This window comes from Emydura macquarii, unplaced genomic scaffold, assembly GCF_026122565.2.
Source record: "Emydura macquarii macquarii isolate MOO-44397 ecotype Brisbane River unplaced genomic scaffold, CSIRO-AGI_Emac_v2 contig_2246, whole genome shotgun sequence".
In the NCBI taxonomy this organism is placed as follows: domain Eukaryota; kingdom Metazoa; phylum Chordata; order Testudines; family Chelidae; genus Emydura; species Emydura macquarii.
In genome coordinates this window covers 2,005,283-2,031,290 of record NW_027132383.1, presented here as the reverse complement: position 1 = coordinate 2,031,290, position 26,008 = coordinate 2,005,283, and the positions used below count along the sequence as shown (strand labels likewise).

The following is a 26,008-nucleotide window of genomic DNA, read 5'->3' as shown; positions in this document are numbered from 1 at the left end:
ATGGCTCTCACATTACTAGGAATTATCCTCTTATCCCCAGGCAACCGTCAGGCAATAAGAGATCAACCCCCCAGCAATCAGGATTGGAAACGAATCATTTTGGGGCAAAGGAAGCTTTTGCAGCAGCCTGGCGGGGTGGGGGGCAGCCCCCCGCTGTTCCCCGTCCCACAGATCACCCGCCCTCATTCCCCGAGCTGCTCACGCAAAGACAGGGCTGCTATTCCCCTGCCACGGGCCGCTGGGCATGGCTTGGCTGCCGGTGGGCCAGGACAGGCAGCGCTAAAGCCACCCCGCTGCGTGCGCCTCCCTCCATGCACCTGCCCATCGCCGACGGCCCAGCCTCTGCTCGCACCTGATGTCCTGGATGACGGTCTCCGCCTCCGAGTGACTCCTGAGGGAGAGCTCGTCCCGGGAGCTGCTCGTCCTGCTCTCCGTGGTGAACATGCCACTGACGTCCCGGTACACGCACAGCGCGATCACCTTCGACTGCTGCAAGGGAGAGGGTCTGCGGGTACCACCTAGCGCGAGGAGACGCCCAGGCTGCGCCCAGCCTCTGAGCCCCGTGTGCAGACCCCCGTATCCACACCCCACCCACCACTGAGATGATCTTTGTACGAGGGATACCTTGCAAGCTACCATTTGAAAACCCAGTTTGTTGGTCAGCATCGTCCTGGCGAAACACCTGTGGCAACACTGTCTGGGAAGTTACAGGATTCCCCTGTACGGGGTTATGAAGACATGCGCCATACGGCACGGCAAACGGGCCTGTCCTAGGCAAAGGAATGTGTGCGCTGCTTCATTTGCGCTTAAATACAGTCATCAAACGGGGAGGGAGACAACGGAAGTTCAACCAGGTGAAACGGCCGGCAGGGAGCAGCGTCTCCTGGTTCTCAGCTGGAAACGTGCTTCCAGAGGGGGACTGACACTATGAAAACACCCCCAAGAACCCCCCACTCCGCATCGCAGTCACTGCACCTGAAGAGGCAAAAGCAGCCGCCGCTGGACTCAGGAGGAGGGTTTGCTCAGTTACCTGCTGGAGCAGGAGGTGAGAGACACTGCTCCAGTCCGCTCACGGCCCTTCGTTCAGCCAGGCATTAGTAAACACCTTACCTTGAATTTCCTCAGAACCAGTCCTGACTTTTATGCCTCATTATTGCACTCGCTTAAAATCTCTGTGTCGTTCACAGACTTATTGTACCTAATCCAGTGTTTAAACTGAAATGGCTGAACGACCATTTGAGATAATAACCGGCCACATCATTCCCTTGAAGGAGTAACAGACTGAAAACATTTCTGCCTTCCAGGAGAGAGCAGGGCAGGCAGGACATACATTTCTGGGGAAGATCTGGGACCGGGGCAGTGCTGGGCTCATCCGGCAGCATAGCCCAGGCTGGGGAGAGCCAGAGTGTAACCTGCGTGTGGCTGGCGGGCTGGTTGTGAGCAGCCCAGGGGGCAGGGCAGGGGTGACACCTCTCCCCCTGGCATGTAACGCACAACCAACTTGACCGACAGTGCCAGGACCTTTCCCTCCAGCGCCGCCCAGTCCCCACCTGGAAAGACAGCACCACCGTCCCTTTTACTCACTCACTCACTCTCACTCTCTCACACACACACACACACACACACACACACACACAAGGACGGGGGCCTGACAGCCTGCCCCCACCCAGGGCCGGGCGCCCCATCCCAGCAGCACCTTCTACTCACACTCACGTGGTGCAGCTGGGGCTTCTGCAGGGTGAGCCGGTGCGTCCTGCCCCCGTACGTGTCACTCTTCAGCACGAACATGGTCACCTGGCCCTCAGCGCTCATGATCACCACGTAGGGGTCGGCCACGGCGCAGTGCACGATGGGGGAGCCCAGGTCCACGGGGATGAAGTGCAGCTGATTCACTGGAAGACAGGGCCACGGAGCTGAGCCAGCGCCACGCCCAGGGCAACCAGGCCCAGACCCAGCCCAACAACCCAGCACCCACCTTCAGATCAGAGCAACGGGTTCCCCCAGCCCTGCATCCCCCCCACGTGGGCAATCAGACCGAGGGGGCCCCGCCCCAGATCTCAAGGGATGGTCCCAGCATGCAGCAGTTCCTCCAGCGCCAGCCACAGAAGGCCCCAGCTACTCGGTGACGGCGCGGTGACGGAGGCAGACAGGGAGAGACGTGGCTGCTCTGCCCGACCCCCAGCCCCCCGGCGGTGCCCACCTCCTTCCAGCAGTCGGATGCCCAGAGGCGACACCTGGACGATGTAGCGGTTCTCCCCGATGTTGCCAGCGAATACCGTGGGCCCCTGCGTGGCGAAGCCGCTGGTGTCCAGCTCCATGATCTCCTGGCCCGTCTGCAGGATCTGAGGGGCACACGAGCCGAGGGCAGTCAGCGCAGAGTGCCAGCCAAACCGTCCCCTTGGCCCGAGCCCCGCACTAACCTTCCTATCAACCCCCTCGGCAGGAGCCAACCCCAGCCCTTTGAAAACACCGCTTCGCTCACCCAATGCAGCCACCTCTGAGGCGGGGCGTGCCAGCTGATGAACAGCGCACAGCAACACCAGGGTAGGCAGGAGATGAAGCTCACCATGTCCCAATGAGCCCGGAGGGAAATCAGGGCAATAGAACAGAGTGATGCAAGCTGGACTTGGGGGCTCACTCCCCACCCCCCACGTGCCAGGAAAAGGGCCAGGGCCGTTGTTCTCTCTCACCCGAATACAGCCCTTCCGGCAGGGCAGTGCACCCGGGTTCCCGCCGCCCAGCCTGTGGTCTGAGGAGACGAGGCAGTTTACTGCTGGGGCGCCTGCCCAGAAACCAGTCTGACTCAGAGCCTCAGTCCCTCAGGGACAGTCCCCACAGACAGGGCCCGCTGGCACCGTGTCACGCTGCCTGGGCCCTTACCATGGTGGAGTCCTCGCGGCTCAGGATCAGGAACCCGTGTCTCTTGCCATGGTCCTCCGGTTCAGGGGGGCTGGGCTCCTTCTCCGCACTCTCCCCTTTGGCGGTCTCGTCCTACAGGAGAGATTGAAGCCAGGTCCCGTGAGCGCACAGCACCCCCCCAGCCCCTAGGGGCTGAGCCTACACTAACCCGCCCAGCTCTGCACCCCAGCAATGGGGCATGGGAGCGCTCCTCCAACAGACTCACCCGGCCAGACACGGCTAAGGGGCATGCCAGAAAGGGGGCGAAGGGACCTCTCCAGCTCCACCCTTCACGGGCTGGGCTCTTGCCCCATCAGGACCAGCCCAAAGGAACCGGGGCTCAGTGGAAGCCAGTGGAGGCACTAGGGGTTCTAGGGCCAGGCCCGGAGCCTACCCCCGCCACACCGCGGGACAGCCATGCACTAACCTCTTCCTTCTTCTCGGGGGAGATCACTGTCCACATGTCGTAGCAGCCGGGCAGTTCAAAGGTCGTCACCACTTGGGGGCGGATGCTTTTCTGTTCGGGAGAGGTGGAGGCTAGAAATGCAGCGTCCCAGACACCCCCGTCTTGGTGGCGGAAGCACCGAGACCCCAGACTCTCTTAGGAGATCCTCTGTCACTCCTGAGCCCCCCAGCCCACTGACAAACACCGGCACGGAGCACAAACGCTGCCCCGCCAAGGACTGCCCGGCAGGAGGCCAGAAGGCCAAGCCCTTCCCCACGTGCACAGCCAGGCCCAGCTGCCGCACTGCATGCTGGTATGTGGCTGCACCTTTAGGCCGGAGAGACGAGGCCACGGTCCAGCCAGCCCTGCTGTGCCGAGCTCCAGATGCCTCCTTCCTCCGAGCCAGCAGGAGAGATAACAGCTCACTCGCCCAGCCCGGCCTGCTCCTCTCCACAGCCCTCCCCCAGGCAGGACCCGTCTCTGCTCCGCTGGGGGCTCCCCCTGCAGGGTTCCCCAGGCACCCCCACTTCTCCCACAGCTGTGAGGCAGACCTGCAGGGCAGAGATGCCAGAAGCCCAGCCTAGATCCTGGCCGTGAGGCCCGCACTCTCCCTGAAATCACACAGCCAGGGCGAGGCCCTTGGCCGGTCTATGAGGCAGCTGGCATGGGCAGAGCTCTGCCCCAAGGAGACACTCGGCACCCGAGTGACCGAGGAGGGAGCAGTTCCTGGGGCTTCTCCGTGCAAACGGCTGGCAGCCAGGACCTTGGGAAGGGAGCTAAGGTGCTTCCATGCACACATGTGCCTCCCCCAAGTACCCCTGCGTGCACATACGCCCCCCACGCACAAGTGAGCCCCCCCCCCCCCCCCCCAGCGCCCCCATGGACACCTGCCTGCCGCCTCCCACACGCCTGGTGTTTCCAGGCTGTTTCAAAGATCTCTGAGACAGCCCTGGTGGGCCTGGGAGCTGCTGCGGCACCAGTATCTGACCTAGGACGGGCTCTCCACGCCACCAGCCCTTCGCCCGGCGCGCAGGGACAGCACTGGCCACGCCACGCTTGGACCAGCTCATCCCTGGGCACAGGCGCTTTCCCTGCTCCTCACCTGCAGGACAGAAAGGGCCCCGTTCTTCCCGTAGCCTGAACAAACCACGATCTCCAGGTCCGGCTCCAGGCTGTTCTGAAACTGCAGCCATGGAGACAAGCAGTGGGTGTCAGGAGCTGCCCCCTGCCCGAGATGGAAGCCCCCTGCCCCCCAGGATTGGCTGTCATGAGTGGGAAGTGCTGTGGGCCCTGTGTTGAAGGGCTGGCACCCAGGCACTCATGCCTTGGGGCCGCTGCTGCGTGCTGACGTCTCCGCACACCCCAGCCCCCTGAACCAACCCCTCCCACTCGATCCCTCACCCCCCGGCCCCCACTCCCCGTGCCTCTCCTCCACTGCCCTCATCTCCTTGTCAGACTCCATCGTGTCAGAGCCCTGACCTCTCCCCCAGCTGCGCTGCAGCGACAGGGACTCAGGCAGGCCGGTGGGCATTGCTGGAGAACGGAGGGGCCAGCGGGCTGGAAACGGCCATTGCTAGTGACTCTGCCATGCGGAGATCAGACAGGTCACGAGGGAGGAGGAAACAGCTGGACTTGGCTGCTTTGGAAAGCCGAGTGCTGGCTGTTCTTGGGGGGCAGAGAGAGAAGAATGGGGGTGTAGGGACTTTGGGGCCCGGGAAAGAGTCATCGGCTCAGGGGAAATGTCTCCCCGGCTCACGCTGCACCGAACACAGCCCTCCCGTCTAGTAGAGGTAGCCCAGGGAGACTCCAGATCCCAGCATGCACTGCAGCCAGGCCGCCTGGAGCACTGCCTGCTGGGACCTGTAGTCCCCCGCTCCGGTAGCAGAGAGGAGTGTGCTGAAGGCAGTACGGGGACGCAAGGGGACCAGTGAGCACGGTACGCACCTCCTCGGAGAGGAAGGCAGGCTCCCCCATGGCAGCATTGGCACAGGGCCCGATGTTGAGGATGCTGTCACACACCTGCAAGATACAATTGGGGGAGATTAGCGCCCTGCGCCCACAGGACCTGCCGACGCCATAGACCAGGGCAGGGGAGTTCAGTGGGTCAAGGGATTGGAAATGGGGCCTTTCAGCCTAGGGGCAGCAGCTGCAACCCAGGCCCAGGGGCCTGGAGAATGGGATCCAGAGCCCTGCCCCCCAAGTGCCAGCTCCAGCCACCCCGTACCTGCTGGAAGTCGAGCTGGTGGAGGTCAGCCTAGTTCCCAGGTGAGAACAGTCAGCACCACCAAGTCACTGGCCCCAGCTGCTTGGGGACCCATGACAGAGCTCCCCCTCCCCCAGGGGGCAGCGTGAGTGGGGAAAATGGACCCCTCTACGGCCTGGCTGGGGCACTGGGGGTGTCAGGCTGCCGGGGGAGTGTGGGGGACTCACCCCAGAGGCTGACCCAGATGAGGAGGCAGAACCAGCCTGGCAGGCGAGGGAGAGCCCAGCTCAGGGTCAGGGTTCAGTCCCAAGGGGCAGCAGGGGCCTGGGTCCCACCTGGCTGTTTCCTGGCTGTCCCACCCAGCCCCCCCAGCCAGAACTGCACGGTACCTCGAAGGAGTAGGTGGCAAGCTGGGTCCCGGACTGGGCCTCACTGCCATACACCTCGATCTCATCCACCTCGTCCTGCGGGGCCGACTTCCCCCCTGCAATGGGTGGAGCCAGAGCCTGAGCTGGAGCCTGAGGCAGCGCTGTGCCCCCGGCCTCCTGCACCCCCCGAGCCACACCAGCCGCCTGTGCCCCCCCTTACCCTCCCGTTCTCCCAGCCCAAGCCACGCTAGCTACATGCGCTCTCCTGTGTCCCCCTCCACGCCCTGCACCCCAAGCCATGCCTGCAGTGTCACTCCCCATGTGTCCCCTCTGAACCCCTGCATGCCTCACACTCAGGTATGGGGTGGGGGTATTGCGCACACCTGGGGAGCACCTGTCGGCTGAAGCAGCAGGGTAAGCGGATCCCCAAGCTTCCTCCCCTCAGGCCCTGTATCCACCTGACATGGCTCCCTCCCAGGACACTAACCCCCCTGCTTCGGGCTGGGCCGCTGCTGCCAGGCATCCCCGGCCAGCAGGGCCCCCACATTGGGGGGAGGGGGGAAGAGTACACTTTGCCAGGTCCCAGAAGCCCTGGGGGGCCCGGCCCAGGATGCAACCCCATTACCATGAGGAAAAAATTGAGGCTAAATTGTAGATCAGCCTGAGGATATTTATAAAACTTATTTCCCTGTATCTACTGTCCAGATCCTATGAGATGTGCTGGAGCCAATCAGAAGCAGTGTTAGCGCAGTCTCAAGCAACACTGTGAACAGCGAGTTGCTGGGCCGGCCCGTCTCTCGACTAGAGAGTGTGCTTGTGCAGTTCAACTAGGACGTGTCCTTCGAGAGCGAGATCTGTGTGTGCTCCTCTGTGACCTGGTCTATCCTATCAAGATCTGCCAGGCCCAGAGCTCCCTGGGCACAGGCAGGAGGGAGGGACAGCTGGTGGGAAGGGCAAAGCAAAGCACCATAAGACAGCGGGAGCCAGGGCTGCTGCTGCTTCCTCTGATAGGATTTGCAGGCCCAAAATACGTGTAAGTGTCTAATTCACTCACACACACCCCACACGGCCATGCCTGGTGGTGGCTGTAAATACAAATCAGGCAGCCAGAAACGTAAGGAGGTAAAGGAAAGGGAACTCAAAGAAGCTAAAGGACCCCAATCTATCCTCGTTTTTCAGATCAGACCAGGCCTTTCTGCAGTCAGGCAAGATACGAACTAGGGCAGCAGGTGAACCAAATCAAGACGAAAATGATTCAATACAGAGACTGTGTCTGTGGCACTAACGGTGACAAAGAAAAGCTGCCAGAACATGCCTCATGTGACTCTAATCTAATGGCTGAAGATAGTCAGGCAGCATCACCATTAGCACCAGCCCATTCCGGAGGTTTACGAGACGCAGGCGAGAGCAGTGCTGCACTAACTGAGTCTTGTCTTTTCAAAGCTCCCGGCTTGTGGTCTGAAAACACCACAGATTCTATCTGTCAAAAAACGGTTCTATCCGGTGTCCTGACCTTCGAAGAAATGCGGAGGCTAGCAAAGTCAGTGCCAAAAGACACAGATGGGCATCATTTTCCTGAATGTCTTCTCAGATGTAAGACTTCCAACAAGAGAGAAAAGATAGCAAGAGACTGGCTTGTTTGGAGCGCTACCAACGAAGCGTCAAGGATTGCGGCGTGTGTGAGAGGGGGCCCGTGTTACAAGTTTGTACTGGGGCTGAAAAAATTATGCCTGGGCCCTGCCAGCCAGCCCCAAGACGCAGAGCTGGGCTCGGTCAGCCCCCTTTACCGTCTCCCCAAGTGCCCGACGAGGCACCCACCTACCAGCCCAGTTCCCGGACGACTCTGACCGCTTCTTCTTGACAGGGGGCTCCTCCTGCAGGAACAGAGCAGCCAGCAGTGAAGGGGCTGGCTCCACCCCAGAGCCAGGGGCTCCCAGCCCGCCAGTCACTGTGAACGGATGGGGCCGGTGGCTGCTTGGTGCCGATGGGCCAGGCCAGAAGGGACCCACGGCAATCGCACTCAGTGACCACCCTGGGGGAGGAGCTGGGGCTCCCAGACCCGCTCCTAAGGGGAGCCACAGCACAGGGGACACGAACCTCAGGGGAGGGCAAGGGCCGGCTGGAGACTGACATCTTAGCAGAGAGCTGCGAGCAGACGGGTAGCTTGCCCGGCTGCCACCTGGGCTGTCCGTGCTCTGGGACAGGGCTGAGCCTGGCACTTCCAGCCTCTCCGGTTCCCCAGCTGTCCAGCGGGAGACCAGCACCGCCCTGCCCACAGGGATGTGGGGCTAACAGCTACTTGCCCACCCCGAGACACACTAGGTGGCCCCTCGCCACGCTGACCCCACGCAGCCACTCCACCAACCCCGACGGACGGCATGCCAGCGACGCAGGGAGCGCAGCCAGGCTGGCTGGGGCCACGTGGGGAGCCCAGGAGGGGCTGGCAGAACGGCACACTCAGCAGGAAGCGCCCGCAGGCTCCGGGCTGCCCTGACCTGCTTGTCGGCAGGGTCCTTGACGACGTTCACCGGGGGCTCCTGCAACTTCTCCGTGTACTTGAGGAGGAGGGAGTTACCGAGCCGCGAGCCCAGGAACAGGTAACCCGGCTCCATCGTGATCATCTGAGGGGAGCAGAGAATTGACACTCACAGATCCACCCCGCCGCGCTCTGGGACTCGGACACAAAGTACAGCAGGGCAGCAGTTCCCCGTGCCGGGTATGGCCCCGTGTCAGCAAGCCCCCGAGCCCGGGCTCACACGACCAGTGGCCATGTAGTTGTTGCAGCCGGGACTCTGAAGCCTACGGGGAATGGTGGGAACCCAAGCTGAGCACCAGCCTAAAAGCCCCTCCTACACAACTCTCCTTAGCACGGTCGCACAAGTCTGGGCGTCGAGCCGGGCTCAGGGTCTCGCTGCCCCGCACTGCCACTGGCTGTGTAAACGTACCATCGGAGTGCCATGGAACCAAAGCCAAACCCAGCCCCGGGGCCACGAGCTCCTCCCAGCCCCCGGAGCACATGGGTCACTCACAGGGACATTGACTGATCCCCCCAGGCCTGGCTTTGTAGCCCAGGAACCACCTTCAAGTGCAGATAAGGGCCGCCCGCAGCCCCTCTGACTGCACACTGGGCTCAGCCCGCCCCACTGGCCTTGTGCTACCCTGCCGAGTCAGCGTGGCTCTGGGCACCAGCGTCCCGCCGCATGGGACCCCCCACCAGCTCCAGGAGAAGGGGACCCCCCCACCACCTCCATGGTGAGCCACCAGTTCATCCCCCAGCACATGGTCCAGGGGGTCCCCAGGCAATTATTAAAAGCTTCCAGTGACAGGCCCCCCCCGGGAGACCCCTCCTCAGGCCAGGAGCTTACACAGGTGGTGAGGACGCTGGCTGCTGCCTTGTCAAAATGGAAGGAGCGGACGCTTCTCATCCCGTCTGTGATGAGGGTCAGGACGTAGCTAAGGAGAGACGGGGAGAGCAGTGAGGCCAGGATCTTCTCCCGGGCACCCGCAGCGCTGCCGTGGGCCAGCTAATTCCGCTCCAGACAGATCCGCTGCGAAGGCATCCACGCTCAGCCACAGCCACGGAGCCCGCTCAGGAGCCAAGGCAAGGGCACAGCTCCAACCACCTCCGCACAGCGAGGGCCGCTCCGGCACGCAGCGATCAGAGCTCGCGCCCTGCCTGGGAAGCACACCGGGACAATCGCTGGGGCCCGGCGCACGCTGGCGAAGGCACAGCAAGAACAGCAGGGGTGAAAGCGCCACACAGAAGAGTTTCTAACTAAGGCGAGGGTCAGGGCGGCTCCATGGAGACGGGCAGAAAAGCGCATCAGAGTCAAACCACGAGCTCCCCTGCCGGCCGTTCTCCTCGCTGCTAGTGTTCGCTCTTGCCCTGCTGGGGCCTCCAGAGGCATGCGAGGCAGTGTGTCTGCAGCTCGCCCCCCCCGACACTTCTCCCCCCTTTTCCTCTCGGGGTGGCCCCACCTTGCACAGATTCTCTAGCCATCAGCGCCGCCTATGCAGCAGGCCAGTGTCATTGTCCCTGCCTCATGCGCACGCAGGCCAGGGACTTGCCCAGGGCCACTGCGCTGCCGAGGAGAAATAAACAAACCCAGGAGTTCTGACTGCCAGTCCTCCACTCTAGCCACTAGGCCCCACTACCTCCCACCCAGCTCCTAAACAAGAGGTGCTGCTCTGGAGTCACATCTCATCGCTCAGAGGGCAGTACCCCTGCAGACCCTAGCCACCGAGAATCCATGGTCTTCCCCACCACCCCCAGACCAAGCGCCAGAGGGAGCAGCAGCTAAAAGCTCCCTGGGACGGGTCAGCTAAGAGCAGGAGAGCCAGGCCGAGCTCCCCGGGCTGCCGTCAGGGCCTTACATCTCCCCTCCTTTCAGCGAAATCACCATCTTGTCGTAGGAGATGAACGTCGCCTGCGCACAGTCCAGCGTGACCTTCACTCCATCCTGAACCCCTGCAGAGAGAGGGCCCAGCTCAGTGCCAGCACAAGAACATGACGCAGCGCCGGGCCCAGCTGTGCCGGCAGGACCCCCAGGATTGCGCCTGAGCTGGGGGAAAAGAAACGGGGCAGCTGCCTTCGAGAGTTAACCAGCCAGCGCGGCCCACGCAGACCACATGTCCCAGCATGCACTGCTCGGAGCACCCTGCAGCCTTTCAGGATGCCCCACGCAGTTCCTCCGTTTTAAGCCCTGCATCAGGCCCATAGGCTGCACGTCTGCCCTGCTCTGAACACTGCCTCTTCCATGCCCCCCGGCACCAAGTACGCGGGGGGGGCGGAGGGGGTGCAGCTTCTCCAGGGTACACGCTGATGTAGTGGTATATCCACAGGCAAAGGAGTGCACCCATGGACCCGTTAGAGATCCCGGTGCGCTGCTCCAGTTTCACCTGTGTGAGCATGCCTCTCCAACCCACCAATGCCCTGCAGACTAATGACCCCCCCCACCCCCCCCGCAGGTCTGCAGCCAGCACCGTAACAGGGCCCTCAAATAGCAGCAGAGGGGAGTCGCGAAGGGAGGTTCACACCCGCACCCCCACCACCAGAGCTAAGTGTCTCTAGCCTGATGGCACATCACTTCTACCGTCCTCGCTGCTACCCCGGCCCTTCCCCAGCGTGGTGCTCTGATCCCTGCCCCCTGTTCCCCGCAGCGCCAGGCCAGCGAGACAGAGCCTCCTGCAAACACCGCGGGTAGGTGCCCAGTGAAATCAGCCCCAAATCCTCTCTGCAGGGCTCTTCTGGCTGGGTGGGAATTCAGTGCTGGGGAAAGGTCTCTGAGTGGAGAGCTCAGGGAACGGGACATCTTCCCCCCCCGGCCTCAAACTGGACCTGCAGGGGCCACCTGCACAACGGGGAGTGGAGCCTGTCCCAGACTGAGCCAGACCCGAGGACTGAGGAAGCACCTCCCAGCCTTCGCAGCCCAGCTTGCTGGAAGAGGAGGAGAGGCGTGCTGGCTTACGCAGAGGGAACACCGTGGTGCCGGTGGTCAGGCTGTTGAGGGACACGCCATACGGTGGGACGCTCTGGTTCAGATACAGCAGAGAATTGACCGCGAAGATCACCACGCCTCCTAGAGAGAAGATGAGCCCAGCTGTGAGGGTCAGAGGTCGGATACCAGGTGCGGAGCAAGGATGGCCCTGTGGACAGAGCGCCTCCACACTATCCCAGGACAGACACCGCACGGCTGGCTGCAGGGCCCATGAGCGCTGACTGGGAGGGCGGTTTAGGAGGTGGGCAGCTGGTGTGAGACCCACTGCAGACGCACCACCACACAGCTCTCCGGGACGGGTCTGGGTGCAGCGAGCTGGAGGTGAGGGGCTCTGGACCCTATCCCAGAGCGCCCGACTAGAACTGCAGTTCAGCCCGTTCGAGGTCTGTCGAGATGCTGCCCCAAGAACGCAGGGGGGTGCAGCTCCTCCAGGGCACACGCACCCATGCACGTGTCAGAGACCCACGTGCGCTGCTCTAGTCTTGCCCGTGCGAGCAAGCCCCCTCTAACCCACCAATCCCCTGCAGACTAACGACCCCCCCACTCTCTCAAGCACATCCACAGCCAGCACAACAGGACCCTGGAAGAGCAACAGACAGTGAGTTCACACCCCCACAACCAAAGCGAAGTGGTCTCTATTCTGACAGCCGCTGGGCTGACGGCACATTACTTTTACTGTCCTCGCATCTTCCCTCGGCCCTGCCCACCGCCCACTGAGCCGTATGCAAACACCTACGCTGCCCCCTGAGCCCCGGGAGGTGTGCAACCATTACAGACTCATCTGACGGGGGGCAGACGTAGGCCCGGAGAGGCTGAGTGACTTGGCCAAAGCCACAAAGGGTCAGCGGCAGAGGGGGGAACAGAAGCCATGAGTCTTGCCCCCCAACTGGGCAGCAGACGCTCTCCTCACCTATGGGCTTGGGCACGGCCAGGGCCTGCGTGCAGTCGAAGGGCAGGTTGCTGAGTGACCAGATGACCGGATGGACCTTCTGCATGATGTTCAGAGAGATGGCCACGATGCTGCATGTGTCCTGGCGCACGGCCACACGCCTGCACCCAGGGGAAGGAGAGACGGCAGTTCGCACCCACTCCGCCTCCAGGCCTGCTCAGGGAGCCTGGAGCGTGAGGGGCTGCAACAGCTTGAGAATGGGACGGGGAGAGGTGCAGGGAAGCGGGTGGCAGGGGAGGAGAAATGTTGGGGCAGGGTCTCCCCCAGAAAGCTGGCTGCCATGTGCTTTGAGATCGCTGGTCACGTGCCCCCACCAGCCCCCACTTCCTGCTTTCCCAGCAACTGAGTCTCTCTCTGCTGCTGCTCCCCTCACCTGCACGGACGGTTCTCCCCTGCTGCGTTCCACACCCCTCTCGCAGGAGGCTTCAGAGCCCCACAGCCCCTGCCCCTCCATGCAGCACCAGTGGCCCCTTCTTCCCAGGAGAGCTCCCCAGTGCTACAGGTCCGTGCTGGACAGCGAGTCCTGCCCCGTGAGCTGCTGCGGCTCTTGCTGGGATTGACCCTCACCCCAGCGCCATCCCTCATAGCCCAGAGCACCCTGCAACCAGAACTAGCTCCCCCCCCGCCCCAATCAAGACAAGATGCAGCCTCCTCCACAGCACAGCACCCCCCTGCAGCGCTGGATTCAGAGCCAACTCCACGAGCCCCCCTGCTGAATCACCCCCCAGCTCCCTGCAGCGCCTCCTTTTCCCCAGGAGGCTGCGTTCAGCACCACGCTGGCCCGGCCTTGCGTGGGACGTGATCCGCTCGGTGCCCCAGGCGGGCTGGCTGGGGATTCCAAGCTGGCAGGGGTGGGAGGGACGTACCCCGGCCAGGTCTGGTTGGGCTCAAACAGGATGAGCAGGGTGGGTTCGTAGTAGCCGTACAGGAACTGCATGTCGATGATGTTGAGCAGCTTCTCGTCCAGCTCCCGCACGTCAATGATGTAGCTGGGCAGGAAACTCGATTTCTGGCTGCCAAGGGGTGGGGAGAGGAGGGAAAAAGCATCACAGAGCGTCTGGGAGGCCGAGCCTAGCAAACCATCCCCTTGCAGCCCAGCCGCCTCAGTGGCTCCTTCCCCACAGCTCCCGGGAGGACCCCTCTGCACCCCACACAGGGACCCGAGCTCATGGCCACACTCCCTGGGAGAGCCAGGCTGGAAGGAGCCCGTTAACTGGTGGCTGGAGCATGACCGGAGCCTCTGACAATGCAGGCCACGGCTGTTCTCCTCTCCAAGGCACCGGGCTCTTGCATCCCTGCAGGAGATGGCTGGCTCAGCTTCTTGCAGCAGCGCCCCCCACCACCGGGCCCCTGCCTATTCTCGCAGTGATTCTGGTGGGTTTCCTGGCCCAGCAAGCACTGGTAACGGTCCAGCCAAAGTGCGGCCCTCAGCCCTCCGGGGGGAGATCCTGGGCTTTCAGAGCCCATCCCTCCCATCACCATCTTGCCTTGTCCACCCCGCAAACCATGACCCCAGAGGCCAACCTCGCAGACTGCCAGAGTCAAACACGGACGCGGTCTGCAGGCGAGACTGGGATGCACTGCGCACTGGCCTCTCCACCGTCACAGAGCTCAAGTCTCAGGGCAGTAAGGTGGTAATCCCGGGAGCCGGGAACGATGCCAGCTTTGGAATGGTACAAGGGGCACATCCTAGCCCTGGGAGTTTGCAGGCTAGCAGACCATGTCCTGCCAGTTCAGAGGGCTAGCTCTGGGTCCAGCGGGTGCCTTACCCCTCTCCCACGACCCCCTCGTGCTCGTCAGTCAGCGTCTCTCTCCGGAAAGGCAGCACAACCAGGCGCGTGCCGTAGATCAGCATGACCGCACAGCGGCCGTCCGGGTCCACCCGCACCTTGGGGATGTGTACGTTCTGCACAAAGCCATCCTGAGAGCACAGACAGCAGAGAGAATGAGCCACCCCAGCCTCGAATCACGAGGGCCCAGCTCGCTGGGACTGTTGGGCTTTTTACCTGTCATGAGTTCCTGTGTCTCTCCCCTCCGAGAAGGGTGCCGTTGTGCTCCCCCTCCACGCCCAGCTGAACGGGGCTGGACAGGGCACTGGGGGCCACTCCCCACTTCCCCTCTAGCTCTGGGAAGCCCAGGCAGGTGCGTCTCAGCCTGGGAACGCGGGCCATCCCCCTTCAGATGCACGGCCGAGGGTCTCAGATTCAGATTGGCTCGTCAGGGTCCCTGGTGGCAGAGCCATGCTGGGGAGGGCACCTGGACCATCACATACATGGCAGCTTATCAGAGGGGTCCACGGAGACCATGCACATCTCCCCCGAGGTTAGGCCTGGATGTGTGCGCCCCAATATCCTCAGCACAGCTCAGCCTCCTCCTTTCACAGGCAGCCCTGCTCCGAAACAGGGGTCCCGCCTCTTCCCGACACGCACAGCCGTTAGCTGCCAGGGGGCCGAGGAGAACTGCCTGCCCCAGGGATCAACCATCTGGGCCAGGCCTTTTCCCCGCTGTCTTTCACACCCACCCCTTGGGAGCGGAGGGAAGAGGAAGGAGCACAGAGCCGGCAAGACAGCACGGGGCTAGGGGCTGCCACCAGGACAGACCCCACAGCGGCCTTCTGCCTCAGCGTGGGCTGCTCCATGCTGCAGCAGGCATGGGAAGTGGCTGACGAGGGCCTACCCTTAGTTCAGGCTCCTCAAAGTAATGGAGGGAGAGGGTCTTCAGGTCATGGGTGCCCGGGTCGTACTCCACCACCGAGAGCTACGGAGAAGGAGAAGGGGGGGTTAAAGGGATGGCGCCTCCACCCCCAGGTCCCTCAGTTCAGCAGGGCACCATCCACTTATAAGGCATCTCCACGGCCTTCAAAGGCCCACAGGGAGCACTTCAGCCAGCCCTGAGACGGAGCCACGTCCTGGGAGGAGGGCAGCAGCTATCCTGCCCCCCAGCGTCAGACCCGGCCAGCTGAAAGTGACTGCCCCCAGGGGAATTCAGCCAGCCCCTTGGTGTCATGTTCTGGCGGCACCTCCCATGGCACAGTGCCCCCGGGCACTGCCTCGGTACGGACGGAGAAAAGGACAGCACCCGAGACGCTTCCCAGTTCCGTCCTGAAGCACGTCAAGCTACTCCACACACGTCTGCCCCTTTATCCCAGTCCTGACCTGCCACTACCCCGCAACTCCAACCCCAGGCCTCTGAAGTGGGGCTAGATCTAGCCCCTCCTCGCCAGTGGCTGCTAATCCACGGAGACACACAGGACACATCCCTCTAGGAACCCACCACCACTGCCACCACCTCCTACTCCACCCCCCGGAACTTACCTTGGCATCCTTGAAGCTGAGCAGCAGAGCATCCCTCTTGGCTCCCGCCAGCTGCACGCTGGCCATGGACATGACATTGCCGAAGAAGGAGAAGGAGGCTACCAGCTCCAGTTTCTCCTTGTGGCCTTTGCCCTCTGCACAGGCCAGCAAGACAGAGCGTGAGTGAGAGGCCGAGACGCTGGAGCTGAGCCCTGCGCCTGAGCCAGGGCAGGCCCAGTACACCCTGCAGGGCTCCGCCTAACCCACTTCCACCCCGTCCCTGCGGAGGGGAGTCCATGGCCTCACAGACCTCACCAGCACAAAGCATCCCCAGAAAGTCAGTCCACCTTTCCGCCTCTCAATCCACCCCACTACACCTTCTTACAGTCCCAGTGTGGGCCACGGCCTCTCCCGCTGCAGTGCTGGGAATTATTCCATGTACCACCCGGCAACTGCTCTCCCTCCCCAGGGATTATACTCTTCACAGCCCCCGCCCCCACCCCCTGTGCCACACCCACTTTATTGTTTTAGCCACTTCAGCCAGATTTAACCCTTCCTCTCCTTGCCAGCCTCTGATCACTTCACCTGCCTGCCTCTCAGCTCCCTCCAATCTCTCGACACCAAAAGGCAAGCCAGGGGCAGAGAGCCAGGAGCTGCAGAATTTCACAGCCAAGCCTCCTGCCCTTATTCCTGGAGACTCCAGGCCAAAGGGCTGCCCCACTGGAGAGGTTAGGTGGCAGGGAAATGGCTAACGACGCTGGCATATGAGTGGCTTGGAGGAGGCTTTGGAAAGATAGCCCCAAGGAAATGCTGCCCGTGGAGATTTCCCAGCTCTCCACTGCTGGCTGTCAATCCAGCTGCAGCTCATGCAGGGAAGGGCACATGCCAGCCCCGGGGCACTCAGAGTCAGTGCCAGAGAAAGCCATCAGTCAAACCTGGAAGCACCTGGATTTCTATAGGGGCTATGACCCAAAGACCTTCCAGAGTCACACCAAGTGCAGCTTGGATTCTACTCCCACCAGCTCGTGACCTCAGCAGGACAGCAGGAAGCGGAGGCCCTCTGTGTGGATAGGGGCAGGGGGCAGAGCTGCTCAGTCTTGGGTCCCATCCCTCACTGCTCTCACCCCACACATTCCAAGCCTGCCCCAGGGAGATCCCAGGAGCTGCAGCAGAGCTCAAAGCCCAGACTGACCCGCCCTAGCCCCACGTACCTGGGTTCCTCTCGCCTTTCGTTGAGGTCTGGAAGGAAGAGAAAGAGCTGCATCAGTAGTTGCAACCAGACAGCCCAGGCACAGCGAGCCCCGCCGCCTGCACCAGTTGCCAGGGTTGCTGCCCTCCTCTAGGGCAAATGGCCAAGGCATTTATCAGCTTCAACTCCAGAATGATATTACCGCTCCTGAGGCTGAGGGGTGCTTGGTGCTACTCAGAGGGGCAGCTCCAGAGCAGGCAAGAGATGGAGAAGCTCCCCTCACACAGCTCTGCCGGTGCCCCTCAATCTTGGTCGGCAGATCCCCCGTGTTATTCCAGGGCTTCTCCCCACCCCCAGGCTCTGCCCATGCCTCTCACTCCTCACCCACAAGCCCCCCCACCAGGCACATGCCCCATTGAAAATAAGAAGGGATACCAGTGTTAAGTACTGTAGTAACCCAGGCTAACCAGAGCACAAGCATCTCCCTACGTTCTCACATCTAGTCTATGTCTACACCTTACAGACTCTCTCTCTCTCTAAGATCCACCCTTTCCCACCCATCCACACAGCTAAAACCCTTGTGCAGGCTCTTGCCATCTTGTATCTCGATTACTGCAACCTCCTTCTTTCTGGCCTTGATAAATGCAACCTGGCTCCACTCATATCCGCTCAGAGCGCTGCTGCAGAGATGCTTCTCACTTGGAACGGGCCACCCCTCTCTCTGCATCCTTCCTCCGGCTCTCTCTTTTCTACCACACCAAACAATCTTTACTTTCAAAGCCCCTCATGACCTATCCCCACCTGACCCATCAACTCTTGTTCACGATCAAGCTGTTGAGGGTCCATGATGCAGCCCCCTCTGCCCACTTGTGACATTTTCAAACAAGCCCTTTTGTGACGTCTCTCCTGCTGCCCCTCACACTCCCTGTAAACATCCACAAAACTACCCCATCTTCCTCCTCCTAAATCCTCCTCAAAGCTTTCCTTCGCAGCGATGCCTACAAAAATTGTAACAGTTAGTCTGCTGGTGAGCAGAGACCACGCTCACCAATACTGCCTCATTGCTTCCTTGTACTGTCTGTATCCATCTATTGTCTCTTAGATAGGAAGCTAATTGAGCTAGGGGCTACGTTTTTGTTCTGTGTTTGTACAGCACCTAGCACAGTAGGATCCATGACTAGGGCTCCTAGGCACTGCGGTAATACAAATAAACAATAATAATTTACAGATTTCCTCTTTCTTTCGTGATTTATGAATGTAATTTCCTGAAGGTGTTCAAAGAGTTTGTGGTTTTGCACCTCCACTCAGAGACGAATTAGTTCTGAGTTCCCAGGGGTCAAAAAAATATAGCGCTTTCATCTGATTTTAAAATAAACTGGATTTGAGTTAGGAACACAGGACCGTCAGAGACCTCCTGGGTCACTGAGTCCCGTTGCCTGGTATCACAGCCAAGCCCTAGATGCACGTGGATAGGATCTGCAGAAACAGCTGCAGGACGGAGAGAGACAGAGCTCTGGGTGGGATTGCTGGATGGTTTGGCAAGAGGACAGGGTACCTCTGAGTCATGGTTGAGCCTGTACACGTAGAGCTGCGACGTCCCTGCCACTACCAGGTTGCGCTCGGCGTTGGAGAAGAAGTTGCAGTACATGGAGAACTCCACCCCCGTTGGGGGGTGGGCCTGTCTGTATACCGCATACATCCCTGGGGATTGTCAGGGCCACCAGCCTGCACGGGGACACAAAAGAAAAAGTCAGCGGTGAGAACCTTCCCCAGAGAGACCACGGCTGTGCCAGGCCCGGAGAGGCGGCGAGAGCGCCCAGCGCTGGGACACGGGCACGCGCCAGAGACCAGCCCTTCTCCCCGGGGCGCACCAGACCCTTGTCGTAAGGACAGGCCCTGCCGTGGCAGCCAGGGGCTTCCCTGCTCCCCCGGGCGAGCGCCTGTCCCTTTGGCTGAAGGCATCGTGGCCGCGCTCCCTCGCGGCGCTCTGGGGCCCGGGTCACAGAGACGAGCTTTGAGCCCGGTCCCCGCACCGCCTTCGCCGAGGAACCCCCCGGGCCCCTGCCGCACTCAGGGCGCCACGCTGGCACAGGGCAGGGGGGCTGGGGGGGGCAGGGGGGACCAGCCCCTGGGACCCAGCCCCACACCCTCTCACCGCACCAGCCTGCAACCCCCCCAGGACTGAGGGCGGGGCCCGCGGGCCCCAGGCACAAAGGAGATGGGAAGGGGGGACCCCGCACCCCCATCTCCCCCAGGGACCCCTTCCACCCCCTGCAGCCTACGCTGGCCCCCCTCCCCGGGGAACCCCCCTCAGGGACCCCCAGAGCCCCCCACGACCACCGCCCGCCTCTCCCCCAGGGACCCCTGCAGCCTACGCTGGCCCCGCTCCCCGGGGCCCCCGCCCCCAGGGCGCCCCCACGACCCCCGCCCCCATGTACAAAACCCCGGGAACCGCCCCCTGCGGCTGCCCCACAGCCCCTCCCCCACGGGGAGCGCCCCACTGACCCCGCCCCGCCCAGGGCCCCCCTCACCTCACCTCCCCGCCGCCCCCACTTTCGCCTCATGCGGCCACCGGAAGCGCCGGGTCCCGCCGGGCCGGGGCCGCCATAGAGAGCAGCGAGTGACGTCACGTCAGAGCGAGAGAGTGGCCGCGAGGGGGGGCGGGGCTAGTCGCCGGGACCATAGAGCCAGGGCGGCGGGAGTCCGCCAGCGTCTGCCACGCCCCCTGCGGGGGAGGCGGACTGCGCCTGCGCCGCCCCGTCCCTGCGCTCCTCGCTGTGTGCCCCTCCCTCTGCGCACGTGGGCTCGAAAGAAACCGGGTCCCCGCCCCGCCCCGCGCCAGGACGCCTGGGTTCTCTGCCTGACCGGAGCCTCGAGCCGTGATAGGGCTGGGCCGAGGGGACCCAGTGGGCGGGTAGCCGGGCCTGGGGCTGTGTGACGAAGTGGGAATTTTGCTGATGTTCTGTGTGTGTACCCTGTGCGCCTCAGTTTCCCCTGCATTGCACGAGTACCGTGTGCGCCTCAGTTTCCCCTGCGTTGCACGAGTACCGTGTGCGCCTCAGTTTCCCCTGCGTTGCACGAGTACCGTGTGCGCCTCAGTTTCCCCTGCGTTGCACGAGTACCCTGTGTGCCTCAGTTTCCCCTGTATGTTGCCTAGGGACCAACGGGTGGGACAAAGGGTGTGATCGTCGCAGAGGCTTCTAGCGGGCTCGTGTGGGTGACTTGGGGCTTCCTGGGTGCCAACAGCTGGACCCTCTAACACAGCAATTGATGGCTGGGGCCCACCCCATCTGGGGACTCAGCCCGCTAGAGAAGCAAGGGCTGAATGGAGAGAGCCCAGGTGACCCTGGGAAAGAGACTGAGGATGAAGGAGGGGCCATGGGCATGTCTGAGGCCGGTCTGCTGGAGGCTGCTCCGTCTCCTGGTTCGGGTCTGGTGGGGGAGAGCCCAGGACTTTGCTGGATGTTTCTGCTTTCTGTGCTAACGAGCTCTGCATGATGCCGGCTAATAAACCTGCTTTCCCTCACTGGCTGGGAGTCACTGACTGCTAGGTGAGGGTGTGACCTGTCCATGCCCAGGGTAGCCACCTGATAATGCCAAGGTCAGGGCAGGCTGCAAAAGGAGAGCAGATTCTCCCAGCACTGGTGGATGACACTGAAGCCCAACCAGCCACAAACTGCTTCTGATTTCCCCACACTGGATATCAAGAAGCCAGTCCACAAATGCCCACAGCCCCCTTCACTGTATTCCAGCTCCTGGCTCCCAAATCAGCACTAGGTCCAGTAAAAAGACCAGTTATTTAAACCCTATGCTCTTTACTAAAAAGGTTCCTTCTGACCCCAAGGGGTCAGCCACAGCACCAGAGCAATATAAGTTTGGATCTTACCTAAAATACCACGCTGCCAGCCAATCCTTTAGTAACTAAACTAAAGGTTTATTGTAAAAAGAAAGAAATAAACCATGAGAGAAATGTTAAAGGGTCACAGCAATCAGATACATACAAATGATTGAAAGTCCGTATACATCAGGTTTGTAGAAGAGATGTGGAGTTGCAGGCTTGTGTAGTCACCTCTGGTTCACATCCAGTATCTGGATAGGCCTCAGTCCTTTGTTACACAGCTTCAGTTGCAGATGGCTTGATCCAGAGGTAGGCGGGTGGCTGAAGCTCAGGAGAGAAGGCAAAATGGTTTCTGTGGTTTGATCTCTGTATGATAAGGGTTAACTTTCAGATGGCTTATTTCACACCTTTCCCATAGCTACTCAAACACAGCTGACATACCATGGCATCAGGTCTGACAAGATTCCCTTGGGAAACTCCACCCTGCTAAAAATAGTAAACAGAGCTGAGGCCACTATCTCAGCCTTAACATCAGATAAAGCCACAGCCTCAGTGTACCTGGTGGCAAAATCCACCCACACCAGAATATACTCCTTCCCATTTCTGGAAGGTTTAGGGAGTGGCCCCCCAATATCCACAGACACTCTGGCAAACACCTCCCCAATAATGGGCAAAGGCTGCAGGGATACCTTCCTAGGACCCTTCAAACTCTTGTGCTTCTGACACAAATCACAGTTTCTGCAATAACTCCTCACTGTGTTAGGCTTGTAAGGCCAATACAAGTTTTGCTTCAGCTTGTCATAAGTTTCTCCTGTGCCCAGATGTTCTGCAAAGGGATCATCAGGAGCTACCTTTAACACCTCAATTCCATATCCCTCGGCCACTATAAGTTGATGGCAGTTTTTATCATGAGGCTGCTTTTTCCCTGAAGGGAATTCTTTGTATAGCAAGCCCTCATGCATGAGAAATCTGCCTGCTCCCCTTGCTGGGGCTAGGCTTTGGGCCCCCACTCTGGCCCCCTCCAAAGAAACATTCTTTCGTTGAGCCCTGACAAACTCATTCTGCATGTGGCTCCAATTCAGAGCCGTTCCAGGCACGCCCAACTCACTTTCAGCTGGCCACACCCCATCGTCCTCTGTGCTAACAGCTACGGGTAGATCTTTCTCTCCCCTGTCAGGCAGGTAATTTGCATTCCCCACACACATACACACACACACACTAGCTAGTTCACAAGTCTTAACTGTTATCTGATTCAAGTCTGGGCTTGGTTTTAAAGAGACATCCACCATTTTCACTAGCATCTTATAAACAGGTTTTGACGCCCTTCATTTGCCAATCTCTGACTCCACATAGCCCCAAATGTACCTGAGTCCACCAAGAGACTATAAGATGTATTCAAAGCATTGGGAGGTGAGAGTTTGTCTGCCGCCCCCTCTTTTCCCAAGAGATCAACAGCACATCTGTCCTGCTGGGTAGCTTCAGCTGCCCCATTTTTTTCTTTGAAACTGAGGCACTCCCTGTTCGCTTACAGCGCTAACAGCCTGGAGACATTCAGGTTCCAACATCCTTGTCTCCCCACTACAATGATCGAGCACAGCCACTTGGTTACGGGGCTGTTTAAGCTTTCTAAATATCTTCACCCCATCTGGAACCTTTTCCAAACGGGACCTTTCTAAAACAGAGCCAGTGAATCCATCCACATTTGGAAAACTTTGGCAGTCAGAAACTGAACCAAGTTTCTTAACGTGTCAGCTGTCGCTTGCTACAGGCAGCGACTCCGCCTGGGCTAATTTAACCAATTCACTTCCACACCCTTTAGTTGCAGAAAAGTGCTTGCAAAAGCTATCCAGAGGTTTTAGTCCTTCAGGAGCAGTTTTAGGCAACAAATCATTTTTCACAGAAATTCCGCCCCTCCCCGTTTCATCCATGGCCTGCTCAAAAGAAACATTTCCCTGAGCCCTAACAGACTTGTTCTAGGTTTTAGTTAAATCCAGAACCAGCTCTGAGACAACTGACACCCCCTCCATTTGCATAAACTGAGAGGCACAGCCTGTCTGCTCTTTAGACAGACGATTGGAGCCAAACTCTCTCTGCAGATAACCTGCTATTCTCAACATTCCAACCCTTTGAAATTCCCCCCTTTGTCCCAGCCCACATGGCTGTATCCAGACAAACTTTTGGGGACTGGGGTAGCTTCCCCCATGGGCAAATCATTGCCTCCAACTGACACAGGTTTAGGAACCTTTCCTTCCTGGGTCTCAGTTGAATCCAGAACCACTTCTGGTACACCAACTGCTAAATCTTTCACCAGCATAAACTGAACAGTGCTTTCTGCCTCCTCCACAGACCGTACACTGGGGATCACCTCCCCCCCAGCAGATAAACTGCTACTTGTAACACTCGAACAATTTGAGATTTCTTCCCCTTTGTCCCAGCTCACATGGCTGTTCCCAGACAAACTTTTGGGGACTGGGATAGATTCCCCCAGGGGCAAGCCATCACCCCCAACAGACACCGGTTTAGGAACACTTCCTTCCTGGGTCTTAGTTGAATCCAGAATTCCCTCTGGTCCAACTGACAAATCCTCCACCAGCATAAGCTGCGAGGCATTCTCTGCCTGCTCCACAGACAACATACAAGAGACCAAGTTTCCCCCATCTGATAAACTGCTAGTTTTGCCAGCCAAATACTTTGAACTTTCCTCTCCCTTGTCCCAGCCCTCATGGCTCTTCACAGACCAACTCTGGGAGACAGTTTCTTTTTCAGCAGACAAACTGCTTTTCTGAACAGACAAGCTGCTATTTTCCACCATCCCAAGGCTAGAGACATTCTCTTCCTTGTCACAGAATCCCTGGCTAAATACAGACAACGGCTTACATTCATGCACCCCGTCACAAATCTCCCCATTGATTATTGGTAACACAGGAGACTTACATTTATACTCTGTCTGGAACTGGGTGACATTAACCTGGTCATATCTATTTACCACATCAGCATTAAACACATCAACATCGCTACAAACTAAAGAGATTTTTTCCCAGTTGCTGTTAGGAGAAGCTGGGCTTCCAGAAGGATACTGTGTCTGCTTTTCTGGGATCTGGAGTTGGAGTCTGGCTTTTTTCATCCATTCTTGGTGAGCTTTTTTTTCCAGTTCATTCGTCCTTTGGATTTTGGCGATTCTTGCCTCAGCTTCTAGTCTCAGCCTTCCGAGTTCCTTCTCATAATCTCCTTCTCTATCATGCTGCAGACCCTGTCTCTCTCCCCAGGCTTGCTGCCCATCTTCCTCCGCTGCTCCCTCTGTGGCAGAGTCAGCTGGGGACCTTGTTTCCAGGTCCTTGTCTCTGAGCAGATCTCTCATTTTCTGCTGTGAGACATTCCCTTTAAAAGCCAATTTTCTCTCTTTGCACAGCTGTTTAAGCTGTTTCGCGCTCATAGCATCGTATGATCTCTGCTCACTCATCTTGACTAACTTTAACCTTTAACACTCTCAATGTCAAATTTTCAAATTTGGAATAGCGTGAGGTTCTGATCCAAAACCCAAATGTTCTGGTTCTGTGGATCCTGCCGACTACGCCACTGTGACCCGTCCGTGCCCAGGGCAGCCACCTGAGAATGCCAAGATCAGGGCAGGCCGCAAAAGGAGAGCAGATTCTCCCAGCGCTGGTGGGTGACACTGATGAAGCCCGGCTTCCCAACCAGCCACGAACTGCTTCTGAGCCCCCCACACAGGTTATCAAGAAGCCAGTCCACAAATGCCCACAGCCCCCTTCCCTGCATTCCAGTTCCTGGCTCCCAAATCAGCACTAGGTCCAGTAAAGAGACCAGTTATTTAAACCCTATGCTCTGTACTACAAAGGTTCCCTCTGACCCCAAAGGGTCAGCCACAGCACCAGAGCAATATAAGTTTGGATCTTACCCAAAATACTACGCTGCCAGCCAATCCTTTAGTAACTAAACTAAAGGTTTATTGTAATAAGAAAGAAATAAACCATGAGAGAAATGTTAAAGGGTCAAAGCAAATCAGATACATACAAATGATTGAAAGTCCATATACATCAGGTTTGTAGAAGAGATGTGGAGTTGCCAGCTTGTATAGTCACCTCTGGTTCGCATCCAGTACCTGGCTGGTCTCAGTCCTTTGTTACACAGCTTCAGTTGCAGATGACTTGATCCAGAGGTAGGTGGGTGGCTGAAGCTCAGGAGAGAAGGCAAAATGGTTTCTGTGGTTTGATCTTATAAACCCTCTGTCCCTGGCCATGCAGTCTGTGGAAACTTACAGGAGCTAAAATGGAGTCCAGAGTCACATGGGCCAATCCTGGTAACTCTTCAGGCATGTCTTTAGTTTCTTCCTGGACCCTTTGCTTCTGTAAAGGTTTTCATGGGCCATTAAGCGGGCTATTGTCCTGCCGCCGTCCTATCTGGGGTGTGCCCCAGCCAGCCAATTTGAAATACAGGTACATCAACTATGTCCCCAAACTTCCACTGCACACATAACACGTTAATATAAACATCATCATCTTACTTAGCACCTTCTAGCCATTCTAGCAGTACCTGACACGGCATACCTCCTGTGAATTATTATGATTTTGACATATTGATGTTAATCAACATAACCAATGCTCTCCCCCCATCTACCCAGCATGACAGAGGGGCCAGGCCCCTTTGGGGGCGCACGAGGCTTACCCAGTGTCCCATCCCGGGGGACTTGCTGCGGGCACGCATAGTGTGAACGGGAGCTGAACGCCACGAGGGCAGGCCCAGGAGGCGCTGGAGCCAAGGAGCCGTGGTCCAGTGAGCGTGTGCCCGGCAGGGAATCAGGCTGCGCTGGGGCCCTGACTGACTTCATCCAGCGCATCGCAGGGCGCTGGGACTGTGACAGCCTGGGACCCGGGGGCGGGGGAAGCCAGGCAGGCATAGGGCTGGGTGGAGAACCATGGGGCTGGGTCCGGGACCAGCAGGCTGGGTCTGGGACCAAGGGATTTTCTGGTGGGCACAGAGCTGAGGCTGGGGCAGGGGGCTGGTCCCTGTGTAGGGGGTGCCAGGTGGGCTTGGGGCTGGGTCCATGTGACACACTGCACTCCATGTACCCCCTTATGGTGTGATTGCGTATCGTTCATGTTCCCCTTTATAGGGTGTGTATTGTTCAACGCACCGGGTGTCACGTACGGTGTTTCTGGAAAGCTCACAACATGCTGAACGCTGTGGTGGTGTATTTCTCGCAATGCCAGATGTGTGGGGATGAAGCTCTGCCATGTAATATGCCCAGATACGGGTCTCCTCTTGTTTGGAGCAGATGGAGGCGAACACGAAAAGCAGCAGAGTGAGAG

The 26,008-nt window shown here is 59.3% G+C and overlaps 1 protein-coding gene across 2 annotated transcripts in view; it reads right to left on the bottom strand.

Moving 5' to 3' along the window:
- Positions 1-19,469, bottom strand: part of CPSF1 (cleavage and polyadenylation specific factor 1) — a 29,625-nt gene extending 10,156 nt beyond the window's left edge. For both annotated transcript variants that reach the window (XM_067560132.1, XM_067560131.1), the window contains exons 1-21: positions 19,380-19,469; positions 18,399-18,568; positions 16,866-16,893; positions 15,676-15,809; positions 15,038-15,118; positions 14,131-14,282; positions 13,228-13,374; positions 12,323-12,462; positions 11,383-11,493; positions 10,289-10,382; positions 9,280-9,367; positions 8,410-8,535; positions 7,737-7,788; positions 5,936-6,030; positions 5,288-5,362; positions 4,446-4,526; positions 3,326-3,415; positions 2,881-2,991; positions 2,201-2,342; positions 1,714-1,892; positions 353-489 (exon numbers count right to left, since the gene is read on the bottom strand). In XM_067560132.1, the coding sequence (XP_067416233.1) occupies positions 353-489; positions 1,714-1,892; positions 2,201-2,342; positions 2,881-2,991; positions 3,326-3,415; positions 4,446-4,526; positions 5,288-5,362; positions 5,936-6,030; positions 7,737-7,788; positions 8,410-8,535; positions 9,280-9,367; positions 10,289-10,382; positions 11,383-11,493; positions 12,323-12,462; positions 13,228-13,374; positions 14,131-14,282; positions 15,038-15,118; positions 15,676-15,809; positions 16,866-16,893; positions 18,399-18,542 (2,207 nt within the window). In that variant the 5' untranslated portion in view covers positions 18,543-18,568; positions 19,380-19,469. The remainder of the gene's footprint in view (positions 1-352; positions 490-1,713; positions 1,893-2,200; positions 2,343-2,880; positions 2,992-3,325; positions 3,416-4,445; positions 4,527-5,287; positions 5,363-5,935; positions 6,031-7,736; positions 7,789-8,409; positions 8,536-9,279; positions 9,368-10,288; positions 10,383-11,382; positions 11,494-12,322; positions 12,463-13,227; positions 13,375-14,130; positions 14,283-15,037; positions 15,119-15,675; positions 15,810-16,865; positions 16,894-18,398; positions 18,569-19,379) is intronic.
- Between the last annotated feature and the right edge of the window lie 6,539 nt (positions 19,470-26,008).